This window comes from Rhinatrema bivittatum, chromosome 1, assembly GCF_901001135.1.
Source record: "Rhinatrema bivittatum chromosome 1, aRhiBiv1.1, whole genome shotgun sequence".
Taxonomy (NCBI): domain Eukaryota; kingdom Metazoa; phylum Chordata; class Amphibia; order Gymnophiona; family Rhinatrematidae; genus Rhinatrema; species Rhinatrema bivittatum.
The window spans coordinates 268,026,123-268,049,935 of NC_042615.1; the positions used below are offsets into that span (position 1 = coordinate 268,026,123).

General features: G+C 41.3%; 1 protein-coding gene across 1 annotated transcript in view; it reads right to left on the reverse strand.

Moving 5' to 3' along the window:
- The window catches only part of EXOC6B (exocyst complex component 6B), a 1,306,513-nt gene that overhangs the window by 458,234 nt on the left and 824,466 nt on the right, over positions 1-23,813 (reverse strand). The window contains 1 exon segment of the mRNA XM_029594539.1: positions 5,608-5,681. Within this exon segment, the coding sequence (XP_029450399.1) occupies positions 5,608-5,681 (74 nt within the window).

The window sequence follows — 23,813 nt, forward strand, 5'->3', positions numbered from 1 at the left end:
CACTGGGGAACTGTAGCAGGGCCTTTATATAGGGCAGGACCAGGAAAGGCCCTGAAGACGTCATCTGGAGGGCACAGGAGTACTTCCTTTTTTTGACCCTTTAAGAAGAGGAGAGAGGCGCGCGCCCACGCCTAGAGGGAACCCCGAAGGCAGGTGGGCAGAGCAGAGGCCTGCAGCGGCATCCTGCCACATGGAGAAGGAGTGGGCAAGCCAAAGTCAGCTCCTGCTGCTGAAGAGGAGCCATGCTGGGGCAGAGTCCAGCTCTGATGAAGAGGAGAAGGCGGTGGCAGCTCACTGCTGCGAAGAGGGACTCCAGCGGCGGTGTTCGGGCTGCGAGGGAGGGAGAAATCCCTGCAAGGGGATTCCCCCAAAGTCAGCAGAGTGGCACCAGCTGCACAGGAGAGGAGTGGCAGCAGGCAACAAAGGCCAAAGGAAGCGCGGCTGAGCTGCGGTCTGGCCGCGAAGGAGAGCAGCAGCGTCGGGCCAGCTGGAAAAAAGAGGTGAGGGCCTGTCCGCGGGATGGGGTCCGCGGACAGGATTGTAACAGACAGCGCTTCTAAGATGGTATTTTTAAACAATGCCCATTGTAGTTGCATCTTTCAGCTTTTTTCTCACTTTAGCAATGTCTCCCTTTTGAAAGTTTAGTGCTATTTTTAACAGCCAATGTTACTAGTTATAAGAGCAGGCATGCAAACAGTAGTCAATCTTCACACATGATAGTAATCCATTAATACCTTTATGCTACATACATATAGTTGCTTCTGAACTGCATAACAGTTTCCGCAAGGAGAGCAGTGAAGAAAAAGTGTATACGTTATCCTGTGTTTGATAAATTGTTATGCAGTCACACAGAAAGGTATAGCGATATACCTAAGCTCAGTAGATGAGTCAAGACTAGAACAAATGAGTGATATATTGCTCCGGTGCCAAAGAGCTAGCCATCTCAGCATACAGCAGAGGGAATTCTCTATAATCATGACACGTCCTGGGTTAGCTTCAGGACCAATTCTGTACCAGGCTTGGGGGGAATCATAGACTATGTCCTTCAACCAAGAACTGCCACTGCAATGGCTAGACTAAGAATGGGGAGTGTGCCAATTTGGAAAAAGAATATGCTGGCAGCTAGAAATGAAGGGTCATGGTACTTCAATCACTGAACCCACCATTATAAATGGGAGTAAGCATGGATGGGGCAGATTCTAATTGGACAGAAGGCCCAGAAGCAATGGAAGATAGGTAGGCTGAACATAAACGTTCCTGACTGTCAGAGCTGTGACCTAAACTATTCAGCAACTGTTAAACTTCTTCCTGTTGAGCATAGCGCTTATTAAGTGAGGTAGGTAAGCATATGCAAAAGCCTCCTGAAGAATCCTCCTTTATTTCAAACCATTTTCCAACTCAGAGAATGTATTCATCATAGAGTAGTTTCACGGAGCCAAAGCTTTTGGGAGCTCTGTTCAGTTATTGATTTCAAAAGCTCCAAAACAAAAAGCTGAAAAAAACGAACTATATACAAGACCTGAAACTGTGTTCTCAAAGACTGTATAAAGTCATGTGCTGCTTTCTTAGTTTCCATGTCATTGGATGACGGATTGCATCGCTCCATCACCTTTAGCTGAGAGCAATTTCTCCATCCATTATAAGTTAAAGGCTGTTTCAGCATGAATCTGGAGAATCACAGCAGTGGTGAGGAGATCATCGATGTTAGGCCAATTATGCGGCTCAGAGAACTAGCCCCTATGCATCTGAACGTTTTCAGAATGTACAATCTGCGAGCCCTGAAAACAAGAGGTACTGCATCATTATGGCAGGAGCAACAAAGCGGCACGGTTTTTATTTAATGGCCAAAAAAAATAGATTGTTTTAATAGGAAAGAAGCATCTGTCATTGATTCTTACTTCATTCATGCTTTCGCTCCAACCCCATCCATCTTCGCTGAGAAGCGATGACAGGGCACAATTCACTTTTCTCTTCATCCTTTTCCTGGTATATCAATACGCACGTTCCTCCCCATAGGAAACGGCTTAATAGAATTTCCCTCTGCTCCCCCCTCCCACCTGCATCTCTATCCATCCCCCCCCCCACCTATGCAGTAGGCAAGTACTAGAGGGTTGACTTTACAGGCAGAAAGTGGCAAGGATAAAGCACTGATAATGCATCTCTGGTCTCCATATGAGTAGTTAAAAAAAACAAAACAAAAAAACCCCACCTTTTTTTGTAAGGAAAATATAATATATGGCTATGCTAAGTAATATAATGGATGCATTCTGAATAATATTATGTATTTTATATTTAATATTGCTGTATTTTAAAATCATTAAGGATAATTTTCAAGCAACTAGGCATGGCTGCATATATGCGTGCTTATGGCTGTGCAAATATTTACTACAATATATTATAATCTGTGTTTATCAGGTACACACAGATTACAAAATACGGGTATATCTACCCCTTATCGCATGCATATATGCTTCCTTATGCGCAAATACCTGTAAATGCTTTGAAATCATATACTTTACCTACCTATTCCATGCATATATTTCACACGAAAAAAATTGCGACTTCCTCTCTTAAAACCTTTTTTTATGTACAAAAGTCGGTATATTTTAAAGCATGCATGTATAATTGAAATCACCAGTTTGCCGAAATCTCCACAAATTCACCCAGTCCTTCTCCAGGTCATAGAGACCCTACAAGCTCTTCACGCTGAAGTCCACCCAGTTCATCCAGACCTCCCACTCAAGCAACAGTAAACAACAGATGAGTCCGATATCAGTTAAATAGCAAGTGCAAAATTACACAAAAAAGTTGACAAATGTACACACGCAAGTCTCATATGAAATAGAAACTTGTGTGCGTACCTCTTGGTCTCGCTCCAGAATGCCCCTAGGCTGCCCTTTTTTTTGCACGTAGATTTATCCACAAGACCAAAAATATACGCATACTTTTAAAGATCAGTGTACTTACGAATGTATATACTAATTTTACACATGTAAATGTTTCGAAAATTCACCCAAAGGTTCCAACTGAAGCAAAGATTTGGCATGTGTGCTGCTGCTAAATAACATATGGGATTAAATGTCTACCAAAATATTTACAAAGATGTTTTAGATAGATAAATATTTCAGGCATCCTCCCCTTTTTTTCTGAATATGAAAGCTACACATGCGTTTCTGATTCCTGCACTTTTGCTGGCGCCCAAGAAACTCCTTAGAACTGAAAAGTCAAAGGGCCAGTGATCTCACAATGAAATACATAAGCTCAGATTCTCTTTCTGTAAGGGAAATTCTTATACAAACTTACCTTTTCATTTACAATCCAGAATTAGGCGCCAGTATAGCAACAATAAAGGGATGTGAGAAGAAACATGTTGAAGTTTTAATGAACAATTGCTCAAACCAGGGCTGCCATAAGGCTGGAGTGGGGCCCAGTGCGATAATGAAATCTGGGTCTTTTCTTAGGCTCTGGGCTCACTGACAAACGCTACCACTGTGCTCTCCTTGCAACTGGGCCCACAAATGGTCCCAGCAACCTTCCCCATTCTAGGAGACAGCGGGTGTATGGAGGAGGTATAGCCCAAGCACCTAACCCAGTTCCCTCCTCCTACATCTGGCCCATGCTATAGGGCTGTCTTTAAATCTGTGCGGGGCAATTGCAGCAGCAGGGTCCTTCCAGTCGTGGGGCCTTGTGGAGTCACGCCATTTGCTTCTACCTAAAGACTAGGCCTTGGTTAAATTATTACTGTACGTGTTTTCTGTACTTATAAAAGTTGTTGGAGTAAGAATACTAAAATATGAAGTCAGCAGTTTATCCACAGTACAGGTATAGTGCAAGCAATGATGGTGGAAGTTTACTGCCCAAATTGTAACTTGGCTTTCAAGGGAACCCATCTAGGGGGTGAGAGGGCTCCTTTTGGCCTCTCTGCTAAGACTGCCAACAAAAGTGACGCGTGAGAAGGAACAGTCATTTTAGTTATACTAGCAACCTCAGCTGGTTCTGAAATGGTGTGATAGTGAAATGCTTTTCATTCCTATGCCAGCATAATCTGTAATCTACCCCCTCTTCTGGCCTATAGTTAGAGCATCAGCACACATAAACTCAGTAATTAAACAGACCACTTCCTAAATAGCACCCTAAAAGTGGTAAATTCACACTGTAAATGTACAGTTAGTAGTACCCCTTTTCCTCTATCAGAATTCGGAAAATAAAGGATTTTTATATGGGAAATGAAAGGATATTACTTCAAATTCATTAAAACTGTCATATGAAATCTTTATATCCATCTTCTTTAGTGTTCCATTCCAACCATACAATAATTCAGTCTCAACAAAACATGTACTATCATCCTATATGTAAATATGGTATTCTAAAGGATCTCTCGAGTAATTATTCATTTATTTTAGAGCTACCTTTGATCTCATGAGCAAAGCAAACTCAGAGATGAAGTCAGGTTTATGAGCAAAAAATAAAATGTACTTAGATTATTTCCAAAGATAATATACACATACTACTTTACTGAAAAAGACCAGCCAGTATTTTCATAGGAATGACAGAGCACTTATCAGACCCCTATGAGGAAATGGTATTGCTGTTTATCACCTCACCAGCTCAGCATCAGTAAAGTAGGAAAAAAGGCAAATAACATGCAAATATGAATATACCCGATTAAAAATGTATATCCATTTCAATTGAGTGCAACCCAATCTAAATAGTTAGCAGAGACCAAATATTGCTTTGAGGGCCCAGGTCCCCAAGGGCATGGCACACATTGATCAATGCAGCATCCTGTATTTTAAAAGTGTTTCCTGAGACTCTTTCATCCAGATCTTACTGTTTTTGATATAAGAACCACAATCTGAGGCTGAAAGAACAGAAACAAAATTGGACAATGCAGCATTCTGGTGATTTTGATGCAGTAGAAACTGGCGCATGACACCACTCTACAGGAAAAAAAGGTATTTCAAGAGATGGTGATAATTTTTGAAGGGGGTTAATGCTTTGACTAGTAATCTGGATATAAACAGATTGGGTGGGGTCATTTGTAACCTTCTTGAGGGGAATGAATCCATTGGCTAATTTTAGTCGGGGACTGTTTGTAAAAAAAAAAAAAGATTTCAATAAAATTGGGAACAAATTTCCCTTCTTTTCTTTAACACCCAGGAGGCGGGTCTCATCAACATCCCAAAATTGAGGCATTATCTCCTAACAAAAGTACTCTAAAGAGGTGGTCTCCGCATGGCTGCCCTCACTGTTAGCAAATACCTGCTTAGTGTCAGATTATAGGGCTGTAAAGTTTTTTTTGCCATGTCAGCTGAAGCCAAACCTGAAGCACAATGGCCAATGCCTAGGGGGTCACTTGAGTCCCTCCCTAGCTCTCTCTCTCTCCCCCCCCCCACCTCATCATACCAATGACAATGTAAAGAACACACAAAAACCTAGGTCTCTGGCATGAATCATCCATACCAACCTCCATTTCTCCCCCCTGCCCCGTTCACCACCCCTCACCCCCTCCCCCAAAACTTTTTTTCCCTTAAGACCCGATAGTCTTCAGTCACACATCTTAAGAGGGAAAAAAAAAACGTAAAACAAAAAAAAACAAAGACTTACTTGTCTCAAGTTGATGAAGGCCAACTGCAGCGTGTCCTCTTGGAACCCAGGCACTGGCCCGGATCTGGCAAACCCTGTGGGAAAGAGAAAAGGATGAAAAGCGCTTTTAACTAAGCGTGGACAGGGAGATTGGCAGACGGATGACAGGGAGGACAAGAGAGGCTGGGAGAGAGGAGGACCACACTTCTAAGGAGTCATGTCTCCCTTCCTTCAGTTTCTTTGTCCACCCTTCAAAATTTGTGTCATCAAAACACCATTAATTCCACCGTCCTGACAGCAAGGAAACTGTACTAATTCGACCTGAAATTTATTCCCATGGGCCGCGCTGGGCTTCAGAGTATTTGTTTTGTGAACGGGCAAACAACTTTGCAAAAAAGGAAGAAAAGGGGGGGGGGGGGTGGAAGAGGGAAAAAAATCCCCCCCCCCCATTTTCCACACAATAAAATCTTCAGCTGTGAAGCGCTTTTCATTGGGAAAGCTATTTATATTTCAGATCGCTTAAAGGAATTTTCTAATTTCATGCCTGTCACCTTGCTTCACAAGCATTTATCAAAAAAAAAAAAAAATATTCCCCACCACATCGTCAGTTATACACAGAAAGGATATTTGTATTATCTGGGAGGATGCATTATTTGCGAGTGCGTTGCAATTCAGGAGGGGAAGAATTGTTCCTATTATGTCTGTGTGTGAGGCTTTCCTATGCTCCTGGCTCATCATAAAACCTCAGAGCGGCACTGAATTATGGGAAGGACACTTCCAGAGTTATAATTAATTTTCTTGTGGCTTAATAAACCTTCATCGGAATAATGCAGTAAAGCTTTACTATAACTGTGTGTTATAAAGCCACGAAGTCTACCAAACCACAGAATCTCAGAGCCCGGCTGAACCCTCTATAAATTAACAGCAGTTCTGATGAATTACAGCGTCAGTATAAAATTACAGTTCTGAGAATACTTCAGTTACTCTTTTGAAGCAGTTTTTGCTACCCTTTGTTGAGGTCTGTTGTCAGAAGGCAGCCATTTAGTGGTTAGCGTCTGGGGTACCCACTTTATAAAAGAGCACCTGTGGTTATATGGATGGGCACTGCTCTTCATGCAGGCTGTAATAATGTGGGCAGTTCAGGACAAGACCAAACTGATGATGCAATTCAATCAAAGTCATTTTCTAGGACCCACTTCTTCATTACACAATTTTACACCTATTCTGAGGGAAATATGTTGTTTAATGGCGATGCCATCAAATGGAAAGGATGAAGTCTCACTTTGGTAAAACAGGGAGATACTTCTCAAGGACTTGTGTGTTTTACTCCTGTCCATGCTTGCTTTGAATTCACAGCACCGGATGCAGACCGGTGGAAGCTGCAAGTTTGACGGGCCGATGACATCACTTTATGATGTTATGTTACTGTTTGTACTGGTGAGGTAAAAACTGGCGCGACATTACAAAATATAAAACCAAACAATATCAAGAAAACTAACACAAATTATTTGCACTATGATAGCTGAACGTTTCTCTATTAAATATATTTCACACACTCTGCATAACCAACCAGTTATTGATGGGGAAAGGGAAGGAATGTTTCTTCCACAGGACTGCAATGCAACATTCAGCAACTGTCATTATATGTGTAGCCAACCTTCTTCTTACCATTTATTTCTTAAGCGCAGGATTTAATAAGATCATGAGGTCACATGACATGGGGAAAGTCAATGACAGTCAAAATTAAATGACCTCTTTCCCAAATGACTGTAGTTCTGGCCACTTCCTCTTGAGTACAGAGGAATGTTCTTGCTTAGCCACATCCTTAGAAGTATTTGGGAACCTAGAATGGATCCGATCAGGGGTCCTCTCTCCAGTTATTAAGTCTAATTTGATCATGTTGTGATCACTATTGCTCATTTTTAAGAGGTTGGGAATGCAGTATCTGTTTGAGAATTCTTCTGCGTACTGTGCTTAAAGCTATCATACTACATATTAAAAGTACAAGCCGCAACATATCTAGCAAAACCAGAGTTTTCTGCCTAGGTTTTCGTGCACACGTACAAAGAATGCCACCATTCTGCCCCAGTTGGTTCTATTGGGGGGCACTTTTGTTTGATGGTGCACCGTTTTATTTTCAAAAGCAAAACAGGATTTTAAAACTGACAAAGGAGATGGGCAGTCAGTCGTTTGGAGACGCAAATATGAGAGTGTTTTATGACAGGACAGCTTAATGCTGAAAGGAAAAACTTCTACAACAATATAAAGCAGAAATAGCGGCATTATTAGGAAAATAAACCTTATACTCTGTGATGCCATTTATGAATCACAAGGGTAAAGTGAAAAGGATTTATATGCCTCACCATGGCCCAGCAGATGAATTACTGTTTCATAGACTTTGCAACTGTGAAACCAAAAACTGATTCGAAGATCATGATCTGAAAAGATTATCTGCTCCCCCTTCAGAATCCCACTTTAACAGTGTATATTTTTAAGGACAGTTTTATAAAAGTGTTTTAATTTAAAGAGCCTTTTGCTTGATTTTTTATTTGGCAACAATATGCAATTGATACTGTTTAATTGACTCATGATGCACAAAGTCAATATTCATTAACAATTCAATCCAAATAAGAAACAATATGGTGGAAAAAAGTAGCATGGTAGCTAAACGAAATAAAAAAAACCAATTAAGAAAGAAAAATCATGGGTGCTCAGGAAACTAAAGGCAAGCCCCAAAATGCCAAATTCTGAATACAGAACTAAAAAAAAAAAAATGGCATACCAACAGAAAATTACATACAAAGGGGCGGATTTTCAGAGCCCTGCTCGCGTAAATCCGCCCAAAACCGGGCGGATTTACGCGAGCAGGGCCCTGCGCGCCGGGAAGCCTATTTTACATAGGCCTACCGGCGCGCGCAGAGCCCCGGGACTCGCGTAAGTCCCGGGGTTTTCGGAGGGGGCGTGTCGGGGGGCGGGCCCGAACCGCGCGGTGTTTTCGGGGCGTGTCGGGAGCGTTCCGGGGGCGTGGCTACGGCCCGGGGCGGCCCGGGGGCGTGGCCGCGCCCTCCGGAACCGCCCCCAGGTCGCGTCCCGGCGCGCAGGAGGCCCGCTGACGCGTGGGGATTTACGCCTCCCTCTGGGAGGCGTAAATCCCCCGACAAAGGTAAGGGGGGGGTTTAGACAGGGCCGGGCGGGTGGGTTAGGTAGGGGAAGGGAGGGGAAGGTGAGGGGAGGGCAAAGGAAAGTTCCCTCCGAGGCCGCTCCGATTTCGGAGCGGCCTTGGAGGGAATGGGAGTAGGCTGCGCGGCTCGGCGCGCGCCGGCTATACGAAATCGATAGCCTTGCGCGCGCCGATCCAGGATTTTAGCGGATACGCGCGGCTCCGCGTGTATCTACTAAAATCCAGCGTACTTTTGTTTGCGCCTGGAGCGCAAACAAAAGTAGGCTATTCGCGCTCGTTTTAAAATCCGCCCCAAAGAGTTGTAATCAAATAAAGTCATATAGTTACTTTACCACTGACATTCCTGTTTCAGGATCAACAGTGCCATAGAAATAAGAGTTACATACTCCGAGTCTTAGTGATGCTGTTTTAATAATTCGTAAAGTGGCCAGAGAGCTCTGGGTTTTAGGCCATTCCTTCTGTGGATTTGTGCCTCCAGTTTTTCTAAGAACAGGACTGCACGTTCAAAGATGCATAGGCGTTAAGAGAAGGGTGGGCTTGGCTTGTCCCTCGTGCCCTACAGTCACCTACTGTAATATGCTCATGAATAAGCTGAATATCTTCTTTGCTACTTCAAGACGGGACTACAGACTGAAAAGGTGAGATACTGAAAAAATATGCCCGTTGTCTGTAATGGAGTACACGTTGGGAGGAGTGGAAAAAATTAAGAGGCCTGTAAAAAAAAAAAAAAAAAAAAAAATTTGGAAGAAAGGTCTGGGGTTAAGAATACAAGAAGTGAAACAGTGGGCTAGACCATAGGCCAGTCTATAGACTCCAGCATCCTGTCTCTGACAGCGGCCAATGCAGATGACTTGGAAATACCAGGAGGATCCTCACAGGGAGATCCACTTCCTGTTGCTCATCCCTATAATAGATGGCAAACCCTAAGTCTACAAGGCTAATAACTGGTAATGCTATTTTACCACATTCTCCTGTAAAACATTTCACAGTTTATTTGTGCACTGACTGAAAAAAAAATGCTCTCTAATTTGTTTTAAGTCTGCTACCAGTTAATTTCATGGAGTGTTCCCCAGCCTTAGTATTGTTTGAAAGGGAAAATAACTGCTCCCATTAACTTGCTGTACACCACTCGTGAATTTCTAAACAACTTATATCCCCTTAAGTCGTCTCTCCTTCAAATGCAAGAGCCTTGACCTTTTTATCTTGGGAGCTGTTTCATTTATATCATTTGTTGTTCTAGTTCTATTATTATTATTTTTTTAAAAAAAAGGAAAACCAGAATTGCACAAAATACGCAAGATGTGTTTCCCCACAGGTATATAGAAAGGCACTGTGATATTCTGAGTTTTATTCTCTAGTCCAATCTGAATAATTCGTAACATTAGCTTTCGTTTTTTTTTTTTGACAGCTGTTGCACACTGAGTTGAGGATTTCAACGTATTTGTTCATGAAGAGAGAAATTTCATAAGCCATTTACCCAGGTAAACACTAATTTGCCTGGAAATAAAGGGCTGCCTGGAAATAGCTCAATTTTTACCTGGCTGAAAGCATAAGCGGTGTCCAACAGCTCACACACTTCTGGCTGCATTAAAAGAAGCTGTTCAAGTATTCTTGGGCCGTGCTTAGATCAAGGACAGAAAAATATTGGGGTAGATTTTAAAAGGTGCGCGCGCTACCCGGCGCACACACATGTACGCCCGATTTTATAACATGCGCGCGCATGTTCTAAAATCCGGGGTCGGTGCGCGCAAGGGGGTGCACAATTGTGCACCTTGCGCGCGCCAAGCCCGCTCCAAGCAGCGCTGCCTTCGCCCCGTTCCCTCCCCCCCCCACCTTCCCTTCCCCTATCTCCCTCGTCCTTTTCCCCCTACCTATTTTGTCTTCTTTTTTTTGTTTCAAAACTTACTTCAGCCCTGGGGCTGAAGTAAATTGCCGGCACGCGATCCCTGGCACAGCAGCAAATGGCATCTGTGCCTGGAGCCTCTAACCCCGCCCCCAGGACTGCCCCGCCCCTTTAGTAAAGCCCTGGTATTTACACGCGTCCCGGGGCTTTATGGCGCTTCGCCGGGCCTTTTAAAAATAGGCCAGACACGCGTAACCCTTTGAAAATCCGCCCCATTATGCATAGATAGCATTTTCAAAACTGTGTATATTAGTTTCCAAAGGAAAAGTATCTGTAGGAAAAAAAACCCCAAACCCGTGCAAACATCCGCGGAGACTATGTACCCAGGGCAATTTTCAAAATGAAAGTACACGCACACTTTCATTTTGAAAACTGGTGCACAGACTTTGCACCAATGCGGGCAGTATGAAAATGCCCCCCATCAGCTCCGTGCTAATGTGGAACCCTGCATCGCATACACACAGCTGGGATTACGTTTCCCCATGTGCATTACTTTGTGCTTGACCACATTCAATTTTGACTTCCATTTATACGCACAGTCCCCCAGTCTTGCAAGGTCCTCCTGCAATTCCTCACGGTCAGCTCTTTTTTTTTTTTAACTATTTTGAATATCTTTGTGTCATCTGCAAATTTGATCACCTCACTCGTCGCTCCCTTTTCCAGATCATTAATGAATAAGTTAAACACTGGTCCCAGTGCATATCCCCTGGGGCACTCCACCATTCACCTTTCTCCATTGGGAAAACTGACACAGATATTCCTACTCTTTGTTTCCAGTTCTTTATCCGGTTACCAATCCACCAGAGGACATCGATTTGGAAGCTGACCGAGTGCAAAAATAAAATAAAGTCTGCATTTGGGATTCAAAAACCTATTAATCATTTATCAATTGGGAAAGCATAAACTGGCAACTGTCAGAGAGGAAAGGGAGGTAGGAATAATCATCTCTGATGACCTGTAGGTCAGTAATGGAGTATAGGGGATTAGCCGCCGCTGACTGCAGCAGGGAAAGTTTTCACTGAGCAGCCCATCAGTAGCTGGGACTTCTAAGCCACGTCCTTCACGGAAAGGGAGATGCAAGGCCATATGGTCTGGCTGGGTCCCTCCCATCATGACAGAGGGCACAAAGCAGCAGCACTGCATGGGCAATCTCAGCTCTCCCTGCTTGGGATACTGACTGAAAAGGCACAGGGGAGCACTCCAGCAGACATGAGGAGGGTGGAGAGAGGAGTGGAATATGAGATGGGAATGTGCTAGGCCAACAGAATGAGAAGGAATAGAACAGAGGAACGTGAAGTAAAGACATAAAAGGTGATTCAAATAAGATAGGCTCAGGCAAAAAGACACTGGGCAAAGAAAACACTAAAATCACGATGGCAGGAAAAGACCATTTGGCATCACTAAGTCTGCCCAGGCAAAAGAGACCGAAACGTGAATATGATGGGAGAGGAATAATAAGGATAGAGTGGTGAGAAAAGAAGTGAGAATGAGTAAGAGTGGACCAGGAGTAGAGAGCTGAGAGAGGGCCATACAGCAAAGAGGGGAGATTGGTTAGAATCAGACAGGAGGGGGGCATGAAAGGCTTGGAAGCAGCAATGGGAATGAGAGACAGGAAGGTGAACAGATTGGAAAGGAAAGGGGAGATTGAGATGGAGGCTATGATGGGCAGTAGAAGGAGAGGAGGGGAAATGGAGATGAAGGAATAAGGCATATGCAGGGTATGGGAGGGAAGGAGTGACAATGAAAAGAAGAGGGCTGAAGAGAAGTGACATGGACAAGAAAGGGTGATGGAGGAAGTGAGACTCGTGTAGAAAGGAGGAGAAACACACAGAATGAAAAATAATAAGCAAAGGACCAGGAAAAGGAATTAGGAGCATACACACAAGATGAAACGAGAGAAGAGACCGAGAACAATACAACTAGGGAAAAAACCTAGACAAAAAGCTACAAAAATGCAATATCAATTTAGATATTGGTTATGTGACTTTTGAAATGAGTATATATTGTATGTACACATAAAAAAAATTGTTCATAATAAATGACGTGTGCTGCTTTTCAGCATTGTTATGCTGATGGTCTTCACTGACCCTACTCTGACTCCTTTGGCTTCTCTATATTGGAAACAAGGATCAGAATTAGACTGCGTGGATGTGGAGATGTGAGATTGGATGGAAGACTTTGGGGTGCAAATATAATAAGATTTGCTGGGCAATCCAGAAAAATTTGGGTACATTCCTAATGAAGGCAATGGGGAACGAAGAAAGATGGTAACACCAGGAAATAGGACGTTATATTGCCTATGAATAAGATCCCACTACTACTACTATTACTACTTATGATTCAATAGCACTATTAAATGTACACAGCACTATTCCACTTCAAGTACTGCATTCAGTTCTGGAGGTTTCACTTTTATAAGGGCGTTAAGAGTAGGGAAGTGGCTTGGAAAACACTTAAGATGGTACATAATCAGCAACATAAAGCCTACACAGAGACCCGTAGGAAACTCAAAATGTTCCTTTCTAGGGGGAAGAGGGGGAAGGAGGGGATGAGAGAAGCATTCACATATACATGAGGCTTCAATAAGGTCTAAAAAGTTAGTATTTCCATATAAAATGAATCTCAAGCACAAACAATTATGACATGAAGTTGGAAGGAGGAAAGCACAGTGGAAAGACAAGAATGACAAGAGGGAAGTGGATGCCTGGAATAACCTACTAACAGAGATGGTGGTAAACAGAACAGTGGCCGACTTCAGGCATTACTTGCAGCAGAAAAATACAGCAGTGGGATAAGGCCAAGGGAGGAAAATATGTCTGGAGACGGAGTAGGGTCTGCGGTAACAATAAGGCAGGAACAACTAGGCAGAGTGGGTGGGCCAAGAGGTCTTTATTTGCCAGCAACTACAATGTTACCAAGTGTAACAATTTAGCAATGCTACTGCCCACTCACACTAGTTGCTGGATAAATAGTGGATTTTGGCATTAGTAATCCAACTGGGGAATATTTAGAACCCAAAACAGGTAGAAATGTGGCAATAAGGCTTTCAGCCTCACAAGAAGCTGTTTTTGTACCTCATCAAGCCAATCAGAGGAAGTGGACTGGTACAGACTGAGGAGGACAAAAAACTATCCATTCTGCTGGGAAACTATATATTGCCTTGGGGATATTTTTCTGTTTTGGCAGAAGTTTTGATATTGCTCCTGTAAAAAAAAAAAACCAACCCAAAAACAAACCAAAACAAACTAGAGTAAAATCTGTTTTCATTAAAGAAAATACATTCAAAGTATCATTTCACAGAGAAGAATGCATATTTCTTCTAGGCTTGGTGTTTGTCCCTTTCTGTCAAAGGCTTAACTGTTAGCACTTCTTGAGTCTTTCATCGAGGAAATGTTTTAGAAAACGAGGTCAGAGTGCCTCTTTAACCTTCCCTGGGTGGCCCTGGCCCACGGGCCTTTCAAAAACAAAAACAAAAAAAAAAACACATTACTTTTCTTGGCCTTGGCGCAAGTCTATTGAGCTTCTAGATTGTTGAAATACTCCTGCAGCACAAGCAGCAGACTACAGATCTGCTCTATACTTTGGAAATATTTCTGTTTTGAACAGCAAGAAGTCATTCTACTACTCTGACTGGCCACTTGCTAGCTTAAAGGGTATATAATAGGAGTTCACATTTCCTACAGTGTGGCCATTTTCGTATAATACAGAAAACAGGCCTGCAGCACAATTTAAAAAGACTGAGAAAAAAAAACTTACTGGGCTCATTTAATGTAAGGTTTTATTATTAAAAAGATATGATGCACTCAAATAGAGCAAAGATATTCAAGAGTCTGCGGTTTGTAGAACATGTAAAAGCAGCAGTTCAGTTGGGAATTCTCTTCTAGGTGGATTTGTCAGCTTTATTTCGGCTTTATGAGGAATAAGATGGGATTTCTCAATGATAATTAATTTTGCCCTGCATATTTTAATATTTTTCATGGAAATATTTCCCTTTATGCCATTTGCTCAATGGCCTTGACATACAGGTTCAAGATTTATGCAGACGACATTCCATTTTTTGTGCCCTATAACTCCTCCTGGTCCACCACTTTATCTACTGTTTGCTTATACATTAAAACTATTAATACATGGCTATCTCACAACCGTCTCAAACTTAACACTTCAAAAATAGAAGTTCTTCACTTGTCTACAATTCCACATTCCGCTTGTAGTCCACTTTCATATATAATTCTTGATGGTATATCCATCCCTACAGTATCAAAAGCTTGAAACCTCAGGGTTATCTTAGACTCCGAACTATGCATGTCCTACCATATTTCCACAACAGTAAAAATCTCATTTTACAAACTCCACATTTTAAAACTGCCCGCTGCTTTACTTTGATGATTTCCGTACTGTGTTACAATCTCTTATCTTCACTGGTCTAGACTACTGTAATGCCCTTCACCTTGGTCTCCATGATAATGCCATTCGTCCATTACAATTAATCCAAAACATTGCAAAGCACATATTAATAAGCACTTCCCGGAAAGATCGCATTACCCCAGTTCTGTAATCTCTACATTGGCTCCCTGTCTGCTTCAGAATACAATATAAAATTCTCTCTATCATACACAACTTAATACATAATGTCTCTTCCATCTGGTTATGCACATCCCTCCGCATTTACCAGCCAATAGACACTTACAATCCTTAAACAAATATCTACTTAAAGTCCCTATATTACTTTCTGTGTCAACATAATTTTTTCTGCCATCCGGGAGGGGGGGGTTTCCCGCTTCTGTAAGGGATCTAACCCGTAGGGAACCTCCATACCATCAAATCCATAAGTATGGATAGATTCCTGGCCTACTAAAGACTAATGTACAGAGAGACGAGAAAAGATCTGTAATTAAGAGAGGAACGACACAAATTGTGGTGTGTGATTTACCATATTTAATTGTGTCATTCAACTAAACTATATCAGTAAAGCATTATTTTGTACACTGCCTAAGTGGTCCACATGAGGTTTGTTTGGAACACAACACTCGGCACACAGCAGAATGAGGGAGTTCCAGCACAGTTCTCTAGTCACGTTGTACCGGGACCGGAAAGGACTCCTTTCTATCTTTAGTCCCAAGGACCTTACCTTGGTATGGGAAGAAAGTAAAAGCAAGCCAGGGTCCCTGCCCCAAAGAACTTGCAAATAACTTTATGCTCCCCTCTATTCTTGATTGGCATTTTAAGGAGGGGTTACACATGCAATGCTGGCTCAGACCAAAGACTCATCGAGCCTAGCATCCTGTTTCCAAAACAGTGGCCATTTCAGGTCGCCTGGAAATAGCCAACAAATCCCAATATGAAAGTCTGTTTCATGTTGCTCTCTCCAAGAATTAAGAGGAGAAACCAAAGATCATCTGGCTAATTATGTATGGCGCTGTCCTCCAGAAACTTGTCCAAACCTTTTTTTTTAAACATAGTTATACTACTAGCCCTAACCACATTTCCTGGCATCAAGTTTCATATTATGATTGTGTACGGACAGAAAAAATACTTTCTTAAAGTTGTTTTAAATCTTCCTACCACTTGATTTCAGGCATTATCCCCTAGTCCTATCTGATAGTGTAAATAACCATTCCCCATTAACCTGCTGCATATCATATCATTTTATAAAACCACCCTATCCCTGCTTTCATCTCTTCTCCAAGCTGAAGAACTCTATCCTGTGTAGCCACTCTTTATAAGGGTGCTGATCCATCCTCATAATCATTTTTGTTGCCCTTCTCTGTAACATTTCCTAATTTTATTTCTTTTCTGACATGCAATGTCCAGAATTGCACATAATTGGGAGAGGGGAGGCGGGGAGCGCACCATGGATTGATTGGAGGAATTATTATATTCCCAGTTTATTTCCTTTTCCTTTCTGAATAATCTTAACATTCTACTTGCTATTTTGGCTGCCACAAACACGGAGCTGTATTATCCACAGTAACCTAGGGTCCTTTTCCTGAATGGTAACTCCTAATATGGAACCCAGCATTATGTAATCATAGTTAGGATTGTTATTTCCTTATGTGCACCACTTTCTACTTGCTAGCATTAAATTTCATCTGCCATTTAGATGCCCAGTTCCCCAATGCCACACAATTAGCATGTGATTTAACTACATTGAATAATTTTGTGTTGTCTGCAAATTTCATCGCTTTGCTCATTGGCCCCTTTTCTAGATCATTTATGAATATGTTAATCAACACTGACCCCAAAACAGCTCCCTAGGGCACTCTACTATTTTCTCTAATGGGAAAACTGATCATTTAAACCTACCCTGTTTCTTCTTTTGTTACCAATTCGCAATAGACATTGCCTGCCATTCCATGACTTTGCAATTTCCTGAGTTGTCTCTGAAAATCCAGGTTCACTGTATTGAAGGGTTCACCATTATCCACATGTTTATTTACACCTTCAAAGAATTTTAATTGATTGGTAAGGCTTGACTTGCCATTGCTAAACCTATGTTGTTATTTTTTTCCCCATTAACTTATCCATGTAATTCTGCTCCTAACTATAGTTTCTACCATTTTACCAGGCACTGCTATCAAGCTTTCTGGTCTGTAGATTCCTGCATCATCGCTGGAGTCTTTATTGAAAATTGGCATTACACTGGCAGTGGCAGATTTTAATGATATATTACAGATAAAGAATAGCAAATATGCAATTTCATATTTGAGCTCTTTCAGAACTCTGGGATGAATATCATCAGGTCCTGGGAATTCGTTGTGAATTTGCTCTAATATATCCTATGGTTTAACCGTGATTTGCTTCAGTTCTTCTGACTTATCACCTTCAAAGAATATTTCCAGTGTAGGAATCTTCCCAATATCCTCTTAAGTAAAGACTGAAGCAAAGAATTAATTTATAGCCGATGTAATACAGTGCGCTTAGCCGACCAACCCCCCGCAAAGCTAATAGCGCTCATTACATGCAAATGCATGTTGATAAGGATATTAGCTATTCTCCCTGATTCAAAAAAAAATAAATGTGCACCCGACGCACACCTTTTTTTTACCTTCGGAAATTAATGCCTGCCTCGTGTTAGGAAAGCGGGCGCTTCCATGACCTTACTGTATCAGCCTGCGTGACAGTACATTTCTTCAGAGATTACTTCTGACTGAATTCTGTTGAAATGCTGTTTTTTTGAAGTCTATATAGACTAAACCCCCATATTTAAAATGAGTGTAAATAAGGTTGTGGTCAGCAGATAAAATGTAACATGAAATGTTGATATTTTGCCCTTGGTATTTTGTGTGAAATGTTTAAATTGCAACTTTTTGGGAGTGCAGTTTTGTAAAGTCCCTACCCATAACTCAGCTGATGCACTGAGCATGTTTCTCCAGATAAGGCTCACAACAGTAGAATCTTAGAACTCAAGTAAAACAACTTCCTCTCACCCCCACCATGTTTTTTTTGTTTTTATTTTTTTACTAATTCTGCATTCATACACGGATAATGTATTGATTAAACAAATTGTTGAAACAGAATCCTCCCTCTCTGCGGTTAACAAATATGCTAATTCAAGTTGAAATTGGAGGTTGTCCTTGCAAATTAACACCTTAAATGAGTGTATATAAAATAGTGGGTATCGGATTGCAGAAGTTCCTAAAGAAGAAGAAAAACCTATAAATGGCTCTAAAGGAAAAGGTGCATGTCTCCTGTTCTTTCAAAACAAGGAAGTGGAGATAATTAACTCAAGTCAGCAAACAAGAGAGACAAGGAACAAGCCACAGAATCTTGTAAAAAGTCAGTCTGACCTACAAAAGTAGTGCAAAAGGAAATCACAGTGCTCACGGCAAACACTCTTTATGTACTAAGGATTAATTTTTCTAAGTTGCCACCTTGTTCTTGTCAAAATATGTATATATTTTACTATAAATCACTTAAACATTACTGGCTTGTTTTTCACCTGTTTAACAAGATTATTTGATATACCGGTGGCCATTGCCAAATGGGCACTGGAGATTTAATTTGAACCAAGAATCAGCTTTCAGATAAAAGAAAAAGATTGTGTATTGTTTGTGTGATCAAAAGACTGCTATTGATTCTGATATTTAGAAATATGCTATTTAAATTGTCTACTACCTAAAACTTTGCTTCTTTTTGACTGTCCATTTGGAAAGGAGTAGTTAAAAGCCATTTTGTATCTCAAATCTGGCCTAGGTGTGACATAGTTATTTATGATATCCAGGGCTTTTAGAAATTATCAGTTTTATAAGTAAACTGGTAAAGCTTGATCTCTCTGTAACCCCTATGAGCACTGGAGATTCAGCCTGGCCCTTTTACCCTTCCGTGTTCTACTTCTTATATAGACTGTTTGTGGAGCAGCAACCTGACTTCTCACAGCCTTGCCCAGTTAATAAAGTGGTCCCTATCCTCAATTAAACCCCACCCTTGTCGGCCATGCATTTCAATGTATATCTAGCTCCTATTACAAAACTTCTTGCTAGCATTACAGATGGGTATAACATCTACGCCGATGATATCCAGTTTGTCATTAAACTACAATCCACTTGGAAGGATACTATAGACCATCTACAAATGTATATGTCCTCAATAAAACAATGGTTGCATCAAAATAAACTGTCATTAAACACTTCTAAAACTGAACTTTTACTAATTCATAGGCCTCATTCCATCTCTCAATATGATTCAATTTCCTTCGATAATTTCATCTTTTCATTGAATTCTCTCATAAAAATTTTTTGGATGCAACTTTGTCATTCCAACCTCAAACTAAATCAATCATTAGAGCCGCCTTTTACAAATTATGTCTATTGTCCGGTTTACGTCACCTTTTGCACAATCATGATTCCCATACTATTGTTCGTGCCACTATCTTCCCTCATGTCGACTATTGTAACAGTTTACATTTAGGTCTTCCAAATAGTTCCCTACATCCTCTACAACTTCTTCTCAATTCAGCTGCAAGACTAGTTTCCCAAAATCATATTTGATGATATTTATTCGGAATCCTCAGTTTAATGCCACCTATAACCACCTACTTTAAATCATCTCAGCAATGGCCCTGATGTCAACTCATAGCCTCTTATTTGTTCTTGTTGTGTGTCTTTGTCTGTCTTGACTAGTTTGTAAGTTCTAATCGGTAGAGATGATCCATTATACGTCTTTGTACAGTACTGCATACATCTAGTATGTGCTAAACAAATGATAATAGTGATAATAATAATAATAATAAACAATCTCTGCAAGAACGTATGAAACAATTTGAATTTATAGGTCTAACACAGTAGACTTCAGCCTGGTTAGAATTTGACAGATTTTACTCTCCTTATCTGCTATCTTGTTCTATGATTCTATGAAAGAAATCCACTGAATTATTTTTCCCCAGAGAAACTGGGGAAAGGCCAAAACAGATCAGACATGACAAAAAAATCTATCTTAATTCAGATTTCTCATAGATATGAATCAAATTTTGAGACACAAACATGTATTTTCTTTAAAAGTATAGAAAAAAATCCCCATAACAGAGAAACATATAATATGATGGTAGATAAAGACCATATGGCCCAACCAGACAGCTAGGGACCTTCAAAATTATTATTATTTTTTTTACATTTTCCTAGAAATGTATCAGGGTTTCTTATAACAAGAACAAAACCAAGAGAAAATCAGTGGGAAAATGTGACTTTTTTTGGGTAAATATCGGAATTTATTTTAGTGGACAGAAGCTAGGACAATAAAATATTAAGCAAATTATCCCACTCACCCACAGCCCTCTCTCTATACCCATCCCCTGCCTAGAATGTGATTTTTTCTCCCTACACCCTCAAGAATTTCTCTCTTCCCCCACATTGCAACAGTATTTATCCTTAACTAGTGGTAGATCTAGGTATCTCCATTCTCCTTTGACAGCATACTTACTGAGGCTCCTGTGCTCTGCAGAGCTGCACTTCTGCTTTTGTGCAGGCCAGGGAGCATGCCAGGAAGTGCTGCTGGCAGGCATAGACCGCTTCAAATGCTGAAGTGGCACTTTGGCTGTCTGGGGGGAGGTGGAGGGGGGACTTGAAATGCCACATCAGCAGCAGTGGAGGGTGAGCACTTTTGCTGGTGGGAGGATTGGAACTTGAAACACTGTAGGTGCTTTGGCCCACACTGATTTCCAGCAGGTGCTGGAGGCCTTGACACTGTATCTAAAGCTCTGGAGCTGCTCTTTAATAATGCTAAAATGAGGGTAAAAACTGGTTTAAACCGATTTGTCACTTTTGGAAAAAATAGGAAACTATGGGTGAAAAACAGTTTACACTGAAAACTGTTGGACCGTGCAAGACAGCCCCATCCAGTATGCCCATCCACACTTCCACTTCAGCTTTACAGTCCCTTTCTCTCCCTCAGAAATCCTCTATGCTCATAATGCCCTCTATTGTCTCCCTCCACACCTAAAAAAAAAAAAAAAAAAGTTTGTTGAACTGATTCTGCAAACCAGTGGAAATGTTTCTGATTTATTAAAATGGATGACAAATCTCCTTTTAAAATGCTTGCAAACCATATCCCTAATCCTCTGGTATGTTCTAATGTAGAGATCTGTTGATTTTCTTTTAACAATATTAAATGTATAGGAATTTCAGTGTATTTTTAATGTTTGAGGAATTTTGAAAATTTTGTATAAATACATTTTCACCTTTACTCATAGTTGAATTCTAGAAGCATATGCACTGAATAAGATGCTCTCTCGATGCACAGGAATTAGGAACATCAAAAAGCCTCTTTCTTTTGTCTTTAATTGGAAAACAAATGGAAGTTAGACACAGAATGTTCTTCACTGTACAAAGAAATTTCAACTTAATCCTATTTTAGAAGTAAAAAACATTCTAAGTATCCATATTTGAAGTGGTTTCATAAGTCACAATGACAATGCTGCGATTTCTATAGAAAACTACAATTTTCCAACGTCAATGGCCTCTACCTTTTTTTTTTTTTTTTTAAATTTCTAGAGGTTTTTACAACCCTTTTAGAAAAGCCAGAATTCACAAAATCTTTCTATACAGATACCACAGGCACACATGGAGTGACCTCCCTCACTTCCAACCCCACACTTCTTAATCGGTGTATCTTTAAATATCTAGTTTGCAGCATCAGCAAAACCACCAGGCAATACAAAGTGAGCTTTGCAGAGGTAAAAGGGAAAAGACTGTCTGCATTTCCCATTCTCAGCGGCAAACAGTGGGGCTGACAGTGATAGATAGCTAGGTTAGAGCAGCACCATCCGTCTCAATTTCCCTGGCTGAGGCGGTATCTCAGGCCGTGTGGGGGCGGAGCAGGTTGCCTGCCCCTGCTGCTCAGGTTGGTGGCACCTGCTACTGAATGTCTGAGTACCCTCAGCATTGTCTCAAAGAACAAACAGCCTCTCCTCTTATAGAGTGTAAGAAAACAACCTTCTAAAAAAAAAAATTGCGTGTATGCGTATAAACCTGTATAATTATATTCATGCAACATAAGAAATATATTCATACATGCAATATAAGGCAAATATAAATATTCAATTTATTATATATATATATATATATTCAATTTTAAATATTTTTCAAAAGCTAAGAACATCTGCTTAGTGGCCTACATTATAAAGGAAATTCTTTGTGTCAGCACAAAGATTTCTTGCAATCAAAAAGGAATTTAACTGTTACTAATGGCAGAGTGGCCTGCTCTTATTTTTAGGAGCTCATGCTGGTATTCAAGCCAGACGTGCTGAACAGTCTGCCTTTGCAGCAGTATCACCTAAAACATAGAACATATGGTAAATGGAATGAGAAAAGTATCCTTCCCTCCACCACCTACAAAAAAAAAAAAAATCCCTCTGCAAAAAGGAGCATTTCTGTCCAAGGCCCTACATGCAAAATCTTTTATTTTAAACATATGCACATTTTCCTGCACAGTGAAAATGGCACATGAAAATGCTCCTGTGTTCTTTCCTGCTTTTCCTGTCTGAAGAAGTTTCAAGAGTCTATTTGAATGTAAAGCAACTAAGTTAAAGGGGAAAAAAAATCCCCTCTCCATAAGTATTCTGGGGAAAGGTGATCTATGCATGCATTTATGGCACATTAATCCTTAGACAAGGCCTTCTCCCTGGGGAGGCATATTCAAATGCCATTTTATCCCCAGCCCCATCGCAGTACAAAGTATGTGCAGGATAACTGTTTGATCTTGCATTTCGATAAAAGGGAAAGCTCAGCAACACATAAGCAGTGTTGAGTTTACAGTGACTGTTTTAGGTCTGCGGTGCTGCCGTGGAAATCCATTTGCACTTATAACTTCAATGGTCACCTCAACAAGAGAAGCTGGGGAGAAGCTGGGAGGGTCCCTCAATGCGCTACGCTCACATCGCACAGACAAGGGGGAGGAAAAAAAGCCTATTCTGTTGCCGGGCCAGTTCTGTAAAATTTGCTTCCTTGCGCTCTCCGAGTAATCTCTGATTCTTAGTCTTTTAAGAAAGCATTAAAAACCTCTCTTTTTGAAAATGTGTTCAGCCTAACAAGTTAAAGCTTCTGCTCCTAACATGAAGTTTCCGAATGCTCCTGTGCTTCGATTCTGACACTTCTGACGTTTGATCACTGCTTTATCTTAACTTTTTTCTGCATGTTTTTAATTGCATCTCACCTGAACGAAGTAGAGTTTGAGTTCTAATTCTTTTAAAATAAAAAATAAATGGTACAGGCCAGGAGTTACCTTGTGAGCTGCCAATGATTGGGGTGTGTGTGTGGGGTGGGGGGGGGGGAGGGCAAAAACTGGGAATTGTGAATTAATTGGGGGAGGGCAGTACATGTAGCACCAAACTGGAAGATGTAGGGTTGGCCTGGGAGCAGGGCCGGTGCAAGGGGATTTGGCACCCTAGGCGAGCCTTCTTCCTTGCGCCCCCCCCCCCCGGTCTCGGCCCCGACTCCTACCTCATTCTCAATCACGCCCGCTGACTGGGGTTTTCTGGGTCGCGAGCAGATTGGGCACTGCTTGCGGCCCGCCAAATCTCCACTCCTCTTTGCCACCACTTGCGGCCCCATATGGCTCGCACCCAGTGGCGCACCAAGGGTCTCCGGCGCCCAGGGGCCAATGCATTTGTGTGCCACAGAAAATCAGTGGCATCTCTAGACAGAATAATTT